Source organism: Saccopteryx leptura, chromosome 13 (assembly GCF_036850995.1).
Source record: "Saccopteryx leptura isolate mSacLep1 chromosome 13, mSacLep1_pri_phased_curated, whole genome shotgun sequence".
Classification (NCBI taxonomy): domain Eukaryota; kingdom Metazoa; phylum Chordata; class Mammalia; order Chiroptera; family Emballonuridae; genus Saccopteryx; species Saccopteryx leptura.
This window is the reverse complement of record NC_089515.1, coordinates 43,547,092-43,563,625: the sequence shown is the minus strand read 5'-3', so window position 1 is coordinate 43,563,625 and position 16,534 is coordinate 43,547,092. Positions and strand designations below refer to the sequence as shown.

At 50.9% G+C, this 16,534-nt stretch overlaps 1 protein-coding gene across 2 annotated transcripts; it reads left to right on the top strand.

Annotated features, from left to right (window-relative positions):
* Positions 1–938: 938 nt before the first annotated feature.
* CHRNB4 (cholinergic receptor nicotinic beta 4 subunit) lies at positions 939–13,645 on the top strand. Of its 2 annotated transcripts, none has more exons than XM_066355453.1 (6): positions 939–1,094; positions 4,614–4,762; positions 6,620–6,664; positions 6,752–6,861; positions 7,620–8,610; positions 12,796–13,645. In XM_066355453.1, exons 1-6 carry the CDS (start codon positions 1,040–1,042, stop codon positions 12,934–12,936), a joined length of 1,491 nt encoding a protein of 496 aa, XP_066211550.1. In that variant the 5' UTR covers positions 939–1,039; the 3' UTR covers positions 12,937–13,645. The 2 variants fall into 2 exon arrangements, with proteins under 2 accessions (XP_066211550.1, XP_066211549.1); XM_066355452.1 differs by lacking the exon at positions 12,796–13,645 and adding an exon at positions 11,121–11,398.
* The last annotated feature ends 2,889 nt before the right edge of the window (positions 13,646–16,534 follow it).

Here is a 16,534-nt window from a genome sequence, read left to right as displayed (position 1 = left end):
CGTGACTCCTCCTGCAGAGAGGTCTCCCCCTTCTCTGCGCTTTCACAGAATGCAGCCTTAGGTCACCACAAGATCTCAACTCACAGAGGGGGCCTCAGAGCCAGAAATCACTTGTTTGAAATAGATTTTTTTTTTGGTTGTTTTTATTGAGGTGAAATTTACATAACATAAAACTAGCCGTTTTAAAGTGTACCCTTCAGTTGAATTTAGTACATTCACAATTCTGTACAACTACCACATCTGCTTAGTTCCAAACCATTTCCTCACTCCAGAAGGAACCACACACCCATTAAGCAGCAAGTCCAGGAATAAAACATTTTAAAGTAGAGATAAAATGCAGGTAGCATTAAATGTGTTTATGATATCTATCTTTTCCAAAAAGGTCCTATTACCCTGGACCTTTCCTCCTCTGTATTTTCAAGGAGCTTCAAAATGGCATTCTTGAAACGACTGATTTACATTTTCATCCCCAAGTCTTTCCTCCTTGAATTGCACCCTCCCAGATGCCACACTCTTCCTAAGCGCCCCGCCCCCAGTGTCTGCTGATACTGTGCCCAATTCGGCTTTCACCCGCTCCGTGCCGCACTCCTTTCTTCCAGTAAACGCCACGAACCTAGGTTTCAGATCATTTTCTCCCCAGCCCTGATTTCTGACAGCAGTCAAAGCTTGGGGACCTCCGGGCAGGAGCACAATCACCTCCCCAAGAGTACAAGGGTTCTGCGCAGGCATGTGCCTCAGTCTTCCCAACTGTACAAAGGGCGCAGGTGTAGTCCTGCAGCTTCAGAAGTAGGTTTGGAGGTACCAAGGCCACCACTGGGCTCAACTCTGTGCCCCGCCCCCGAGTGGGCACCTCCCTCCGGTCTTGAGTGGGCGGAGTCACAACCTTTGCCTAAACTGCTGAGCCGGCTCTGACCCGGGTCCTAGCGCCCGCCGTACGCTCTTCATCCGAGACTACACCTGCCCTCTCACCTGCTCTCGGCCACCGGTGCCCACTGGTCCGACACGATCTCGCGGTGCTGCTTCCCTGGCCCCGCCCGCCATGAGGAGCACGCATCCCCTGGTCCTTTTATCCCTGGCTGCCCTTTGCGGGTGCGGTGAGTCCGCCTCGGGGAAGGAGGGAGGGCGCCGGATCCAGAGCCCGCTGGACGGGCCACAGGTGGGAAGGCTGTGGCTGAGGTTGTCTTGGCCAGACGGGGGCGGGTCTGCTAGGCTGGGGTGGGGACCAGTTCCTCACGCGTGGCCAGTGCCCACGGGTGGCAGGTCGGGGACACGGGCTCCGCGTCCGCTGGCGGCTCACTCAGCCCAGCGCGAAGGGAGGCAGCAGACACCGGTTTTGGGTCCCAAAGTTTCCTCCCTGCGAGTGTGGGCACCAGCAGCAAGCCCACCGCTAGGCGTTGATGGGGGGCGCTTGCCCAACCTGCCAGCCCGGGAATGTGTGCAGTTTGGGGTGGATCTCCTAGCAAACACCACCACCTCTGGTGTTCCACCCTGGGCCTGGCCTGGACAGCCAGCTTGGCTGAGGGTCACTCAGGAAGCTACAGGTTCTCATGACCAGGAGGGACACCCAATCAGCTCTTCCAGGCAGAGTCCAGATGTGAGGATTGCCTTCCCTAGGCCTGTTTCCCACCTGAACACCAAGGACCCTTTCAGCTCCTACCCTCTGGCCCAAGCTTGTCCTCCTAGCTGTGGCCAGCCTGAAGGACCAGAGATATGTCTTCCTGGGACAGACACACCACAGGGGTATTGCCGGCAGGACAGAAAAGTGGAGTCAGAGACATGACCGCACTCCTGGCTCTGTCACCACTTGCTGGTGACCCCATGCCATTCCTTTTCCCTCTCTGGGCCTCAGTTTCCCTATCTGTCCTTTGGAAATAATATGCCTTGCCTACAGATGTGGGGACTCAGATGTGTGAGTCAGTTGCAGTGTTTATTAAACATGGTCCTGCATCAGAATCACCCAGTACAGATTCCTGGGCCTCACCTTAGCTTACAGATCATAATCTCTGGAAACAGCCTGGGATCTGCATTTATATAGCATCCAGGTGATTCTTACACATAACTGGGTAAGCTACTGATCATAAAGGTGAGCTTTTAGTAACAGATTTTTTGTGTAAAAAAACCCAAACTTTTTAAAATCCATAGCTGCCCCACCCCTTTTTTAGCAAGAGAATGAGAGAGACAGGGATAAACAGGAAGGGAGAGAGATGAGAAGCATCAGTTCTTCATTGCAGCACCTTAGTTGTTCATTGATTGCTTTCTCATATGTGTCTTGACCAGGGGGCTCCAGCTGAGCCAGTGACCCCTTGCTCAAACCAGCAACCGTAGGCTCAAGCCAGCAACCATGGGCTTCAAGTCAGAAACCTTTGGGTGTAACCCAGCAGCCATGAAGTCATGTCTATGATCCCACACTCAAGCCGGCGACCCCGCACTCAAGCTGGTGAGCCTATGCTCAAGCCAGATGAGCCTATGCTCAAGCTAGAGACCTCGGGGTTTTGAACCTGGGTCCTCGGTGTCCCAGGCCAACGCTCTATTCACTGCACCACTGCCTCGTCAGGCAATAGCTGCCCTTTAATAAAAAGAGATTTCCAGCCTCAGTTAAGGACACCCCTCCTCCAACTGAAAATCATTGGCTTTCAGGTACACACTTGCCAAGATTTGGTGACCTTTCCCTTCTGTAGTTTGATTCCAAAGTAGGGATTATCTTTCCATTTTTCCACATAGATTTATAGACCAGCTATGCTCACTTACATATGCTCACACAGTTTAGAATCTCAGCCGTGGTCTTCTTGGATTGTTAGCTCTGTTCTGCTGGGAAGCAGTGTTTCCAGAGACGGCCTGCCCTATTAGACGGATGTACATTGGCCCATTCCTCCTCAGAATCATTGGGTTGTGACTGACCCCTGGTGGCAGGCTTTCTGTTCCGTGGTGTCAGCCCCAGGGCTGCGATGAGACTGTGCCCTAGAAGCGTCCACCCATTCTGGGCCACCCTGTCATCTTGGGGTGAGAGGCCTGTTCCTTGTCTTTTGGACCCAGCAAGCCTCACATGTACAAAGCTGCAGATTGGAAAATCTCAATGTGTGCTGTTCTGGGCTCTTTTGGGGGGTGAGGGTAAGAGTGCATTCCAGCCCACAGCAGCCCAGCTGGTCATCCCTACCCCAGCCCCACCCTCACATATAAGTCCAAACATAGGCGTGCATGAGCACACACTTGACTCTGGATACCACAGGCCTCTGCAGGGGCAGCCTCCTTATGGGAAATTATCAGGGCAGAAAAGAAGGCCCAAGGACCGAGGAGGGCCTAGCTCTGAAAAAGGCTCCTGGACCTGGCTCTGCCTCTGACTTGCTGGGGGTCCTAGATTAAGTGCCTCCCATCTTTGGTCTCAGTATCCTCAATAGAGAGATGGGGGAGGGTCCCTCAGGGCCAGCTGAAGGCCTGAGAGGCAGGACAGGCCCAAAGGTGGACAGACAACCTGAGCGTGCCAAGTAGGCTCAGAGCCAGAAGCCTGCAGAGCAGCCCTGGCCTCTCAAGAACCCAGGTGGACCAGCCTTCCCCAGGACTGCAGGGCTGGGGGTCAGGAGCTGCAGATTCAGACCCCAGCGCTGACACAGACATGCCAAATGGGCTTGGGCAGGCCACACCCCTCTTTATAAAATACTGGTCAGCAAATATATATACTAAAGAAGGGTAGTGGGAGAGACCCAGCTGTAGCCTGGGGCTGCAGACTGACTTCCAGGGCATTCAAGCAGCTGGCCTCTGGGAGGGGGCTCGGGGCATGAGAGGCAGGGCTCAGAATCTAGGCCAAGCACCAGAGGACCAGTCTGGACAGCCTGAGGCAGAATGGGGGAGGGCTGGAAGTGCAGGTGCACTGAGAGCATCTTTCTCAGGGCACTAAATGGAGCATCTGCTCCAGATACGCAGCAAGTTGGAAAGTGCACGGAACAGGCAGGGTGATGGCGGCACCCGCCCAGGAGTTCTCCTCCTACTTGCTCAGTTGGAACAGTTCACGCTCTGGCCCCCCTGACCCCACCCAGAGGAAGGAGTTTGGTAAGACCAGTGAGCTGGCCCTTCAGTCCTAAGCCTGGTGAGCTGGCAGCCCCTCCTGGCGCCCCCACCTCCTCAGCCTCCCTTATTCCCTCTCTTCTCCCACCTGCTCCTCAACCCCCACACTAATATTTCTGCACACCCTCATCTCTTTCCTCACTCCTGGGCTGTCCCCAACCTTCCTCTCTGAGTGTCCCTCTTCCCCCACTTCCACATACATATTCTCTCACTGAAGAGCCAAGGAAAATGGTGACAGATCAGGGCAGACTGAGACCTGGAAGGTAATATAGTGGAACTGGGTGGCCGCTTGAAGATGCACAGGTTTTGGACCAGATGTCTAGAGAGTGGGGTGTTACTCACTGCTAAAAGAATGTGGGAGGACAGCTGAGCTCTGTCCTAGATATTTACTTGGAAGTCCCCAAGGAGAGGTAGGCCTGCCATCAGTTTAGCTGCTGCAACCAGCCCTGAAGACCCCTGTGCTTTTGGCCCTTGAAGCACTCCCTTTCCCTCCCACTGGCTGCAGTGGGTGTCACTGGGGGAGGGCCACCAGGTCTGACTATGTGTTTTCCCAGGGGACTGTCGCATGGCCAACGCTGAGGAGAAGCTCATGGATGACCTTCTGAACAAAACCCACTACAACAACCTGATCCGCCCAGCTACCAGCTCCTCTCAGCTCATCTCCATCCGGTTGGAGCTCTCCCTGACCCAGCTCATCAGCGTGGTAGGCGCAGGGGGCAGGGGCCCAGGGGGCCTTCAGAGCCCTGGCCACATCTGGGGGAAAGGAGTGGCCATTCAGTATGCGGGGCTGAGGGTTGGGTGACTTGGCTTTTGCTCTGGCATTGCCTGGACTCGTGAACAAGGTCCCAGATTGTCTATCTGATTTTTTCCATATGCATAAATTAAGGGTGAAGGGGAGTGAAGGACAGGACTGAGACACGAGAAAACTTTCTGGGTGATGGAAATGTTCTACATCTTGAAAGGAGGTGGGCTACGTGGGTAATGCATTTGTTAACATTGATCAAACTGTACACTTAAGATGTATGCATTTCACTGTATAGAAATTATACCTCAGCTTTAAAAGATTGTTTTAGGCCCTGGCTGGTTGGCTCAGTAGTAGAGCATAAGCCCAGCATGTAGATATCCCAAGTTTGATTTCCAGTCAGGGCACACGGGAGAAGCACCAATCTGCTTCTCCACCCCTTCTCCCTCTTGTTTCTCTCTCTTTCTCTCTCTCCCCCTTCCCTCCTGCCCATGGCTCAATTGAAGCAAGTTGCCTCCAAGTGCTGAGGATGGCTACATGGCCTCCACCTCAGACACTAAGAAGAGCTCGGTTGCTGAGCAATGGCCCCAGATGGGCAGAGCATCACCCCCTAGTGGGCTTGCTGGGTGGATGCCAGTCAGGGTACATGTGGGAGTCTGTCTCTGCCTCCTCTCCTCTCATTAAATAAAAAGTAAAAAAAAGTAAATAAATAAATAAATAAAAAAGATTTTTAAAAAGTGAATAAAGGTTTTCTGCTTTCAGTGATGGCAGAGTAGCTTGGTGCAGATTCACCTTTCCGTGACAATTAGAAAAGCTGTGCCCCCATCTCTGAAAAATAATTTATTTAAAGGTCTTGGAGAGCTCAGCCAGGACTTGCGGGACCAGGTTCCAGGAGGTGACCCTGATGGTCTATGGCATGTTTTTTAACTGCCAGGCCACAGACCAGTGCTGGTCTCCCAAAATTTTCTTGCCAGTATGAGAAAGTGTTAAATACCCGGATGTTGCGGGTCTATAATCATCGTGTAACATCGGGTATAACATCAGTATAGTAACGTGCTCTGTAGGTTTGTAGTCCAAGAGCAATAGTCTACACAGCCCAGGTGTGTGGTAGGCTATACCATCAGGTATAATTTCCTACTGACACATTCCTCAGAACACATCCCTATTGGTAAACGATCCCTGACTATAAAGTCAGATAAAAATTTGCTAGGCACCCAATCAGACAAGACAAAATAAGGAAAGACCAAGAGGAGGGAAAAAAAGAGACAATGGAAAAAGACATACAGATTATTTAGTTACTAACTTTTAAAAAACTACCATTAAGGTGGTACATTTTATGTTATGTGAATTTTATCACTATTAAAAAATAAATAATAAATAAAATAAATAATCTAAAGAGAAAATAGCCACTAATATGTTCCAGAAAATGATAGTGATGGAGAATTTCAAGCCCATCACAGGATGGATTTCATAGCAGACTCATAGCAAAAGAGAAGATTAAGGAATTGGAAGAGAGGTCAACAGAAAACATCCTGACAAATGATAGAAAAGGGGTGGGAAATAGAGAAGAAGATACTATGGTACATGTCTGGGGTGCAATTCACTGAGAAGGCAATGCCGCGGAGGGCCGGGTTTGGGTGAAGAGCAGAAGCTCTGTCTCAGACTCACCTGGTGTGAAATACCTTTGAGCCACCAAGACGGGCTGGATGGACAAGGGGCCGCTTGGCCCTGGAGCTCAGAGACTTGGGCATGATAAAGCAGGTCTATACAAGAGGACTCCTCCCACCCCATGAACTGATAGCCTTTCTTCCTCCCCAGAATGAGCGGGAACAGATAATGACCACCAACATCTGGCTGAAACAGGTAAGTGCCCTGAGGGTCCCCAGCCCAGGAAGCCTTTCCTCCAGGGCCATGGACCTACAGGTGACAGGGCCTTGCTTGTCTGCTTAGGAATGGACTGACTACCGCCTGGCCTGGAACAGCTCCCGCTACGAGGGTGTGAAGATCCTGAGGATCCCTGCAAAGCGCATCTGGCTGCCTGACATCGTGCTTTACAACAAGTGAGTGGCGGGGTTGGCAGAGGTGGTGAGGGCTGGGCCTGGACACCAGGCCCCAGCTCTGGGGTCCTCCAGTCCTGAGTCCAGCCCTGAGCCCCATCTGGGCTTCACCCCGACTTCCTGGCCATCAGGCTGAAAGAGGAATTAGAGATGAGCAGAGCTGGTGCCCTCAGAGGAGGAATTGAAGTCCCAGAGACTCATTCAGACACCGCTGGGACCAGGACTAGCACCCTGACTCCAAGTGCTCTTTCTGTCCTCCATACTGTCTTTTTGACCCCTTGTTGCTTGGTCAGTGCTGGGTGTTGGTCATTCGACTGACTTACTACGTATAAATATCTTAGCTCAGTAGAGGGAGCTAAAGGGACTCTCCCCGGTTCATAGTTATACCAGTGGAAGCATAAAATAATTATGAGTGTGTGTTCTAGGGACAACAGACATGAGTTCAAATCTTAGTTGTTCTGCTTACCAGTTTTCTGTCCTTGAAGAAGTCACTTAACTGCTCTGAGTCTTGGTTTTCCCATGCATAAAATGGGGATAATAACAAAATGTGCCTCACTGAACTGTTGTGCAGCCTTAATGAGCTAATCCAGGTGACGCCTTCCTGCAGTGACCAAGTAAAGCAGGCTTCCCAGCGAGGGTCCTGGGGCAGGAGGGCGCCTAGTGAGAAATTATCCTACGGGTTCTCTGGTGAGTTCTAGCAACAAGCCTGCCCTTGTCTGTGTATTTCATGCTGCTGTCCTCTGGGCCCTGCCCCACTGCAGTGCTGATGGGACCTACGAGGTATCTCTCTACACCAACGTGGTGGTCCAATCCAATGGCAGCGTCATGTGGCTGCCCCCAGCCATCTGCAAGAGCGCCTGCAAGATCGAAGTGAAACACTTCCCCTTTGACCAGCAGAACTGCAGCCTCAAGTTCCGCTCCTGGACTTACGACCACACGGAGATTGACATGGTCCTTAAATCGCCCACAGCCAGTATGGACGACTTCACTCCCAGCGGTGAATGGGACATATTGGCCCTCCCAGGACGGAGGATGGTGAACCCACAGGACCCTAGCTATGTGGATGTGACATACGACTTCATCATCAAGCGCAAGCCGCTCTTCTACACCATCAACGTCATCATCCCCTGTGTGCTGATCACCTCGCTGGCCATCCTCGTCTTCTACCTGCCGTCTGACTGCGGCGAGAAGATGACACTGTGCATCTCTGTGCTGCTGGCGCTCACTGTCTTCCTGCTGCTTATTTCCAAGATCGTGCCACCTACCTCCCTGGATGTGCCGCTCATCGGCAAGTACCTCATGTTCACCATGGTGCTGGTCACCTTCTCCATTGTCACCAGCGTGTGCGTGCTCAATGTGCACCACCGCTCACCCAGCACCCACACCATGGCACCCTGGGTCAAGCGCTGCTTTCTACATCAGCTGCCCACCTTTCTCTTCATGAAGCGCCCTGACAGCAGCCCCTTAAGGACCCCCCAGCCCAGCCAGTCTCGCCTGAGCCAGTCTGAGGCCACTGCCGCCACTGCCTTGGCCACAGGCCCTGCCAGCTCCTCCAGCCTCTACGGGAGCTCCATGTACTTTGTGAACCCTGCCTCCGCGGCTCCCAAGTCTCCCGCCAGCTCCAACTTGGTGGGGATCCCCCGGGATTTCCGGCTGAGGTCTTCTGGGAGGTTCCAGCAGGACGTGCAGGAGGCCTTAGAGGGCGTCAGCTTCATCGCCCAGCACATGAAGAGCGACGATGAGGACCAGAGCGTAAGTTGCTAGCCCACCTCCTGCCCGCTACCCAGTGGATGCTCAGACAGTGCTGCCAGTTTCCCAGTTCCCACAGTTAATTCCTATTGGACAAGGGCTCACAAACTCTTTGTCGGAATAAGGAATCCAAAACAAAGATGAGTTCTATTATAGCTTCATCCACTGGGGGAGAGGAAGGAAGGACCAGTGATCGTTTTTGTTTGTTTTGCGTTCCCCAAAAGCAGATGCTAAGATGAGGACCTGAACAAAAGGCGGTTTATGTGAGACTGGATCTCAGGGCGGCGTGAGGAAGGAGGGACAGTGACACGGGGGAGGGAGAGGAAAACAACATGGGTATCAATGAGCAGGATACTGCTGTGGGCTCCAGAGGCTCAGCCCCGTTCAAGGCCTCCTGAGGTTACGTGGCAATAAGCCACAGAACTGTCCCCAGGAGGGAGATGGCATTTGCCCCTCAGTTCCCATCCCTGATGGGTGACACTTCCTAGTTATACCAGCTGGCTGTGTAGGAAGTGCCCTGGGTGCTGGAGAAGCCCCCGGCAGAGAAGAGAGAGATGCAGGCACTCAAAGTGGGAGGTTGTCAGTGGGCTGGAAATGACATCTGCAGCTTTTAGGGACACAGGTGGCCGAGACCCTGAGGGCATCTGCTCCCACCTTCCTCAGGCTTGCCAAGAAGCCATACAAACATTATACCTTTTAGAAGTATAGAAACATCAATTAAAATATTGCTACCAGGGCAATAAATTATCAAGTATAGTCTCAAGTACCCAATTATAGATTTTTAAAAGGAGGTTATGCTTCCTTTCACAGGACAAAGCAATGAGTGCTACAGTGTAGATGACTCAACCAACTCCTCTGACAGATAACACTTAAAAGGACAATTCTGTAACTGAACACAGAATATGATGGTAGCCTGTCCAGTGGCAGCACAGTGGATAGAGCATCATCCTGGGACTCTGAGGACCCAGGTTCAAAACCCCGAGGTTGCCGTCTTGAGCTCAAGTGAAGGCACACCAGCTTGAGTGCAAGGTTGCATGCTTGTCTCTGAGCAGGAGATCAGAGACATGATCCCATGGTTGCTGGCTGGAGCCCAAAGGTTGCTGGCTTGAGCAAGGGGTCACTTGCTCAGCTGGAGCCCCCGCCCCGGGTCAAGGCACGTATGAGAAAGCAATCAATGAACAACTAAGGTGCTGCAACTATGAGCTGATGCTTCTCATCGCTCTTCCTTCTAGTCTTTCTCTCTCTTTGTCTCTCTCTGTGTTTCTATCTATCTCCTACTAAAAAAAAAAAAAAAAAAGGAAGAAAAGAGTAAGATGGTAACAGATACGTTCACACACATTTCTGTACCAGACAGAACAGTGTCACAGCCTCCTGAATGTTCTCATTTCAACACCTTATCAGAGCAGATCCTGCGAACAGGTGTTTACCTCACAACACACAGCTGCATGGGGAAAAGAGGGCATCTCCTCCTCCTCTTACCTTTCTGTGGTTTCTTTCCACTTACCCCATCCTCAAGGGAGAGCACTGGGAGTCCATTAGTTGCATGGAGGAAAAGTGCAGGCTGGAGAAGCTCCAAGATTCCACCTGTGAGAAGCAAAGAAGAGCATTGAACAAATGAAATGTAGGACGCAGCTCTTCTTCTGAGTGGGGTTCAGCAGCCTGGGAACTGGTTAGAAATATCATCTCTCTCTTTCTTTTTTTAAGATTTCATTCATTGATTTTAGAGAAAGGCAAGGGAGGAATGGAAAACATTAACTCATAGTAGTTGCTTCTGGTATGTGCCTTGACTAGGCAAGCCCGGCGTTTTGAACCAGTGACCTCAGCCTTTCAGGTTGACGCTTTATCTACTGTGCCACCACAGGTCAGGCCAGACTTTGTTTTTTAAAAAAATTACTTTGCTTAGCCCTGGACGGTTGGCTCAGTGGTAGAGCGTCGGCCTGGTGTGTAGAAGTCCCGGGTTCGATTCCCGGCCAGGGCACACAGGAGAAGCGCCCATCTGCTTCTCCACCCCTCCCCCTCTCCTTCCTCTCTGTCTCTCTCTTCCCCTCCTGCAGCCGAGGCTCCATTGGAGCAAGGATGGCCCGGGCGCTGGGGATGGCTCCTTGGCCTCTGCCCCAGGCGCTAGAGTGGCTCTGGTTGCGGCAGAGCAACGCCCCGGAGGGGCAGAGCATTGCCCCCCTGGTGGGCGTGCCGGGTGGATCCCGGTTGGGCGCATGCGGGAGTCTGTCTGACTGTCTCTCCCGGTTTCTAGCTTCAGAAAAATTCAAAAAAAATTACTTTGCTTGCACTTTTTTTTTTTTTTTAATTAAAAGCCATTCAGCAGCTCAGCATCACCTAATTCATTGGCTCCCAAATGTTACTATGCAGTCTGGGGCCCTGATGGCTAAATGAGAACCACTTCAACAATATTTCAAAATACAGCTTTGGACCTCCAGCACTAAGACAGGATCTCTGGGAGGGATCAGAAGCTGCATTTTCTAACCAGATCCCTGGTGATTCCTGTGCCCTTGCAGGTTGAGAAGCTCTGGTCTCCTGTAGCCCTGCCTGAGCTGGCACCCATCCTGAGCTCTCTCTCTCCTAAAGGGCTCACCATCCCCTTGGCATTCACAGGCCTCCTTCTGTTTCTGAGTCAATTAATTGAAAGTCTCTTTAGGGAAGAACCCAGGCAGGACCCACAATTATTAAAATTGCCAGTGTTCACTGACCTCCTACTGCACATAAGGTCTCTGCCAGGACCTGATATGCATTACTGCTAACCCTCCCAGGAACCCTGTGAAGTGGCATGGACTCAACCCCTTGTTTTACAATGGGGAAGCTAGGCTCAGAGAGGCTCAGTGACTTGCTTAGGGTCACCCAGCTGGCACAGAGCAGAGCCAAGCTCCATACCTAGATCTTCCTAACATCCCTAAACTTAACCCTGCACTGAGCACTTGATGGATATGGTTGATCAACTTTCTCATGTCTAGCTGAAAAAAAGATGCTTCCTTTCCTTCCAGCATGTATCTGACCCTAAGCCAGCCCAGACTGTGTTTCCAAGCTGCAGTATTTTCACTCTCCTTGGCAATCAAGTGGTCACAATAAATAGCATAAAATGTTTTTTGGGGTGTTTTTTTTTTTACAGAGACAGAGAGAGAGTCAGAGAGAGGGATAGATAGGGACAGACAGACAGGAATGGAGAGAGATGAGAAGCATCAATCGCATAAAATATTTTTTAAAGGGAAGGGGCACACACCACAAAAAGGTCTTCTGAAATTAGGGCTCTCAAAAAGAAACCCAAGAAAGTCGAGGAGAACTCACGTGGAGAGCCCTGCGGTGCCTGCTGGTCTCAGGGGCCAGCAGCAGTAGAGTTTGGCTGGGGTATGGAGCCGGGTGACATAGGATTATCAGGGTAGACACACACCTCTGAAGGGGCCCTGATAAACTGGGTCACTGACGTCAGCTTGCCCATTGCTACCCAAATTTCCAATTCCAACGCTTCTGCTGAGTTCTGATCTGGCCACGCTCCACGCTCCACCAGGGAAGGGATGCAGAGGAGCTCAGACGGACCAGGGTGTGAACACAGGCGTGGGGGAGGGAAGCCAGGATGTCGGATCTCTCTGGGGACATCTCCCTCAGTAGAGGAGGCAGGCACATTTCCAGAGGCCAGTCAGGTGTCTGCCAACCCCACACCCAGTTCTGGGAGAGAGAGAGAGAGAGAGACTCAGATGATGCAGAGGAGGAGGCTGGGTTTTAATTAAAGGAACTAACAGATGCTACTGTTACTGGAATTGAGCAAACTAAGTATCAGGATTCCCAGGTGTCCTGCAGTCCCCAGCGCCCCCCTCCACTCAGCAAGGGACCCCAAATCTCCCTGTGGGTGGAACCTACTCAGGATGTCTGGAGTGATAAGGGCCTTTTGATCTTCAGCCCTCATCCCCTTATTTATATTCAGGTTTGGTTTTCAATCACATTCCTTATTTTTCTGTACAGCCTGAGTTCCCAATGACTTTGCAACGCCATTGGGGCACTGATGACCTGACAGGCACAGACTTACCCAGTTGGGGACCAGCCTCAGACTCAGAACTTGACACTCTAATTTGTGAGTGGCTTGTGTGGTTCCAGAAAGATAGTGAGAGCCCAACTTGGGGAACAGGGAGAGCAGAGAGGACCCCAGCACTCACCGTGTGACCCCCCTCTGTCTACCCACAGGTTGTGGAGGACTGGAAGTATGTGGCCATGGTGGTCGACCGGCTGTTCCTGTGGGTGTTCGTGGTTGTGTGCGTGCTGGGCACCGTGGGGCTCTTCCTGCCTCCCCTCTTCCAGACCCACGCACCTTCTGGGGGGCCGTAGGCTGCTCCAGTTGTGGAGTGAGATGATGTGAGCGGCTAAGTGGGTAGCTTGCTGTTTCCTTCTGGGCCACAGCTGCTGAAGCTCTAAATGAATATGAGACCATTTCCTGTCAACCCATCAAAGAGACGTGGTGTGGGAGGGGCAAGTGTCAGGGTCCAGACTGTCCTGTCTGCAGGCCTCGCAGGAACCCAGGAACCCTCAGCTGGAGGGGCTTCAGGCAGTTTAGTTCCGGCCAGTCTTCCTTCCCTGCATCAGGATAAGGAGGGACACGACAGCAGCGTCTACAATGTGCTCACACCCCCTCTCCCTCCACTTCCCCTCGTCCCCTGTGCTCACTGACCTTCCTCAGTTTCTCATGCACTTCACGATCCTTCCCAGCTCTGAGCCTGTGCATTGACATACGTTCTACCCAAACCTTCCTCCCCCAGGGCCCCCCAGGCTCTTCTCAGGGCGCATGATACAGGCTCCACTCCAAGCTACCCTTCGTTTCCCTGTCCCCTCCCGGAGAGGCCTGCCCACCACCCGTTCTGAAGCATTCTCCTCCATGGCCACAGCACCCACCACCTTCCTCCAGTGCTCCTCAGGTCCTGAGGTTCCTATCTGCTGGCATGGTCATGGTCCACATCTATCCACTAGACTGTGAGCTCCATGAGAGCAGGGACCTGGTCCTTCGTGTCCACCGCAGTATCCCCAGGGCCTAGGACAGAACTCGGCACAATAAACATTTGTTGAATGAATGAATGACTGCTATTCCTCCTTCAAGCCATTCCTGGTTCCCTGCACGCACGAAGGCGAGGGCGCTCTCCTTCTTCCTGGCTCCATAGCCCATGTCGTGTTCTGCTTGATGTCATCACTGGGTTCAGACATATCTCCCTCACAGATGCTCTCACTGGCCTCACCACATACTATCTTTTGTCTAGTGCCTGACACCTGTTTATGGAATGGAGGACAACTTTTTTTTTAATTCTATTTTTAAAATTATACAACTTTATACAAAATATTCTCCTCTTGGCCAGGGGAATACTGTACATTTGAACTCATGTATAGGTTCGTGTAATCAGAATATCTGAGATCCATCACCCCAAATAATTCCATTGTGCTACTCCTTATGGCAGTGGTTCTCAAAGTGTGTGCCAGGGTGTACTGGTGCACCCTAGAAAGTTTCCAGGTGCACCTATGGTACTCCAGAGAAATATGTGCCTGTTGGGGACCAAAAAACCAACAGGGTTTTTGGAGTTCAGATTTTTGGGGGACAGAAGTGTGGGGAATTGGCTGTAAGCTGACAGTCTGCCCAACCCCCCACCTCACCTGCCTGATTAGGTTGCAAAAGGCTGTTAAGCTGTGGTGCTGGATTGTTTACACTACCCCCCCATGTTCCCCAGAAAGACTGGAGGCAAGTTTCTTCTATCCTTTGTTTGGTGTAAAGTTAAGATAATATGTACGACGAGGGTTTTCTGCACTCAACACAATTAAGAGTAGAAAGAGAGGAATTCTTTAATGTATTGATGAGGAAATGAGAGTTTGCCTTTCAAATATACGCCCAAACATTGAAGAAATCACTAGGACACATCAGGCTCATGTTTCTCATAAACACAAGAATGAAAAAACACATTTGCGCTGGGACCTGCTGAATTTACTAAATCTTACTAAGAATGTATCTATATATATAAAAAGATAATTTTTGTCATTTTTTAATTTTTTATCCCTTTTTTTTTTTTCTGAAGCTGGAAACGGGGAGAGACAGTCAGATAGACTCGTGCATGCGCCCGACCGGGATCCACCCGGCACGCCCACCAGGGGCGAAGCTCTGCCCACCAGGGGGTGATGCTCTGCCCCTCCGGGGCATCACTCTGTCGCGACCAGAGCCACTCTAGCGCCTGGGGCAGAGGCCAAGGAGCCATCCCCAGCGCCCGGGCCATCCTTGCTCCAATGGAGCTTCGGCTGCGGGAGGGGAAGAGAGAGACAGAGAGGAAGGGGGGGGGGTGAAGAAGCAAATGGGCACTTCTCCTATGTGCCCTGGCCAGGAATCAAACCCGGGTCCCCCGCACGCCAGGCCAATGCTCTACCACTGAGCCAACTGGCCAGGGCTTAACCCCTCTTTGTTACGAATTCTAAAAAGCATGATTCCAAAAATGTAACATAAAAATGTTTTTTAATATCAGAATAAATTTAATTTTGTCATATTTATTTTGTTTAATTACCATAAAAGCACACTTGGACTTTATTTTTTTTCTTTACTATTTGACTTAATTATTATAACATATTTCTCAGAAATTTGTATATAGTATGCCTACAATTATTTGTAGAATTTTAAATGCGCCCCGACTTCAAAAAGTTTGAGAACCACAGCCTTATGGTCCTGCCTCCCTTCACACCCAGTCCCGGGCAACCACTCATCTTTCTCTATCACTGTAGTTCAGTCTATTCAAAAATGCCATTTACATGGATGACACAGTATGTAACCTTTGGAGTGTAGCTTTGCTCATTCAGCGTAATGCCTTTGAGACTCATCCAAGTTGCTGAGGCTACCAACAGTCTGTTCCTTTGTCTTGCTGAGCAGTATTCTGTCACATGGATGTTGGATCACACTTAGGCTGTTACTAGTTTGGGACAATTATGAATAGAGCTGCTATATAAATAAAAGTTTTCATTTCTCTAGATAAATATTTGGGAGTGTGATTATATAGGGAATATATGTTTAGCTTGTGAGAGGTAAACACATGGCTGTCTGAAGGGCCTATGCCATCTTGCATTCCCCCTAAGCCAAATATGAGAGGTCCAGTAGCTCTGTGTTCTTATCTGCACTTAGTATTGGCCGTACTTTTTATTTTATCCATCCTAGTGGATGTGAAGGGGTACATCATCCTTGTTTTATTTTTTTTTTTATTTTTTTATTTTTTTCTGAAGCTGGAAACGGGGAGAGACAGTTAGACAGACTCCCGCATGCGCCCGACCGGGATCCACCCGGCACGCCCACCAGGGGGCGATGCTCTGCCCCTCCGGGGCGTCGCTTTGCCGCGACCAGAGCCACTCTAGCGCCTGGGGCAGAGGCCAAGGAGCCATCCCCAGCGCCCGGGCCATCTTTGCTCCAATGGAGCCTCGGCTGCGGGAGGGGAAGAGAGAGACAGAGAGGAAGGGGGGGGTGGAGAAGCAAATGGGCGCTTCTCCTATGTGCCCTGGCTGGGAATCAAACCCGGGTCCCCCGCACGCCAGGCCGACACTCTACCGCTGAGCCAACCGGCCAGGGCCCATCATCCTTGTTTTAATTTGCTTTTCCCTAACGGTTAGAGATTTGAACATCTTTTTGTGCGATTTTTTTTCCTTCTGTATGTTCTCTTTGATGAAATATCTGTTTAACTCTTGCTCATTTTAAAAATTGGGTGTTAGTTTACTCACTGTTAAGGAAGAGTTAAAAATAATTCTACCAACATATAATTTATATAGTATGAAACTCACCCATTTTGCCTGACCAGGCAGTAGTGCAGTGGATAGCATTGGACTGGGACACAGAGGACCCAGGTTCAAAACCCCAGCGTCACCTGCTTGAGTGCAGGCTCATCAGGTTTGAGCACAGGCTTACTACCTTGAGCACCGGGTT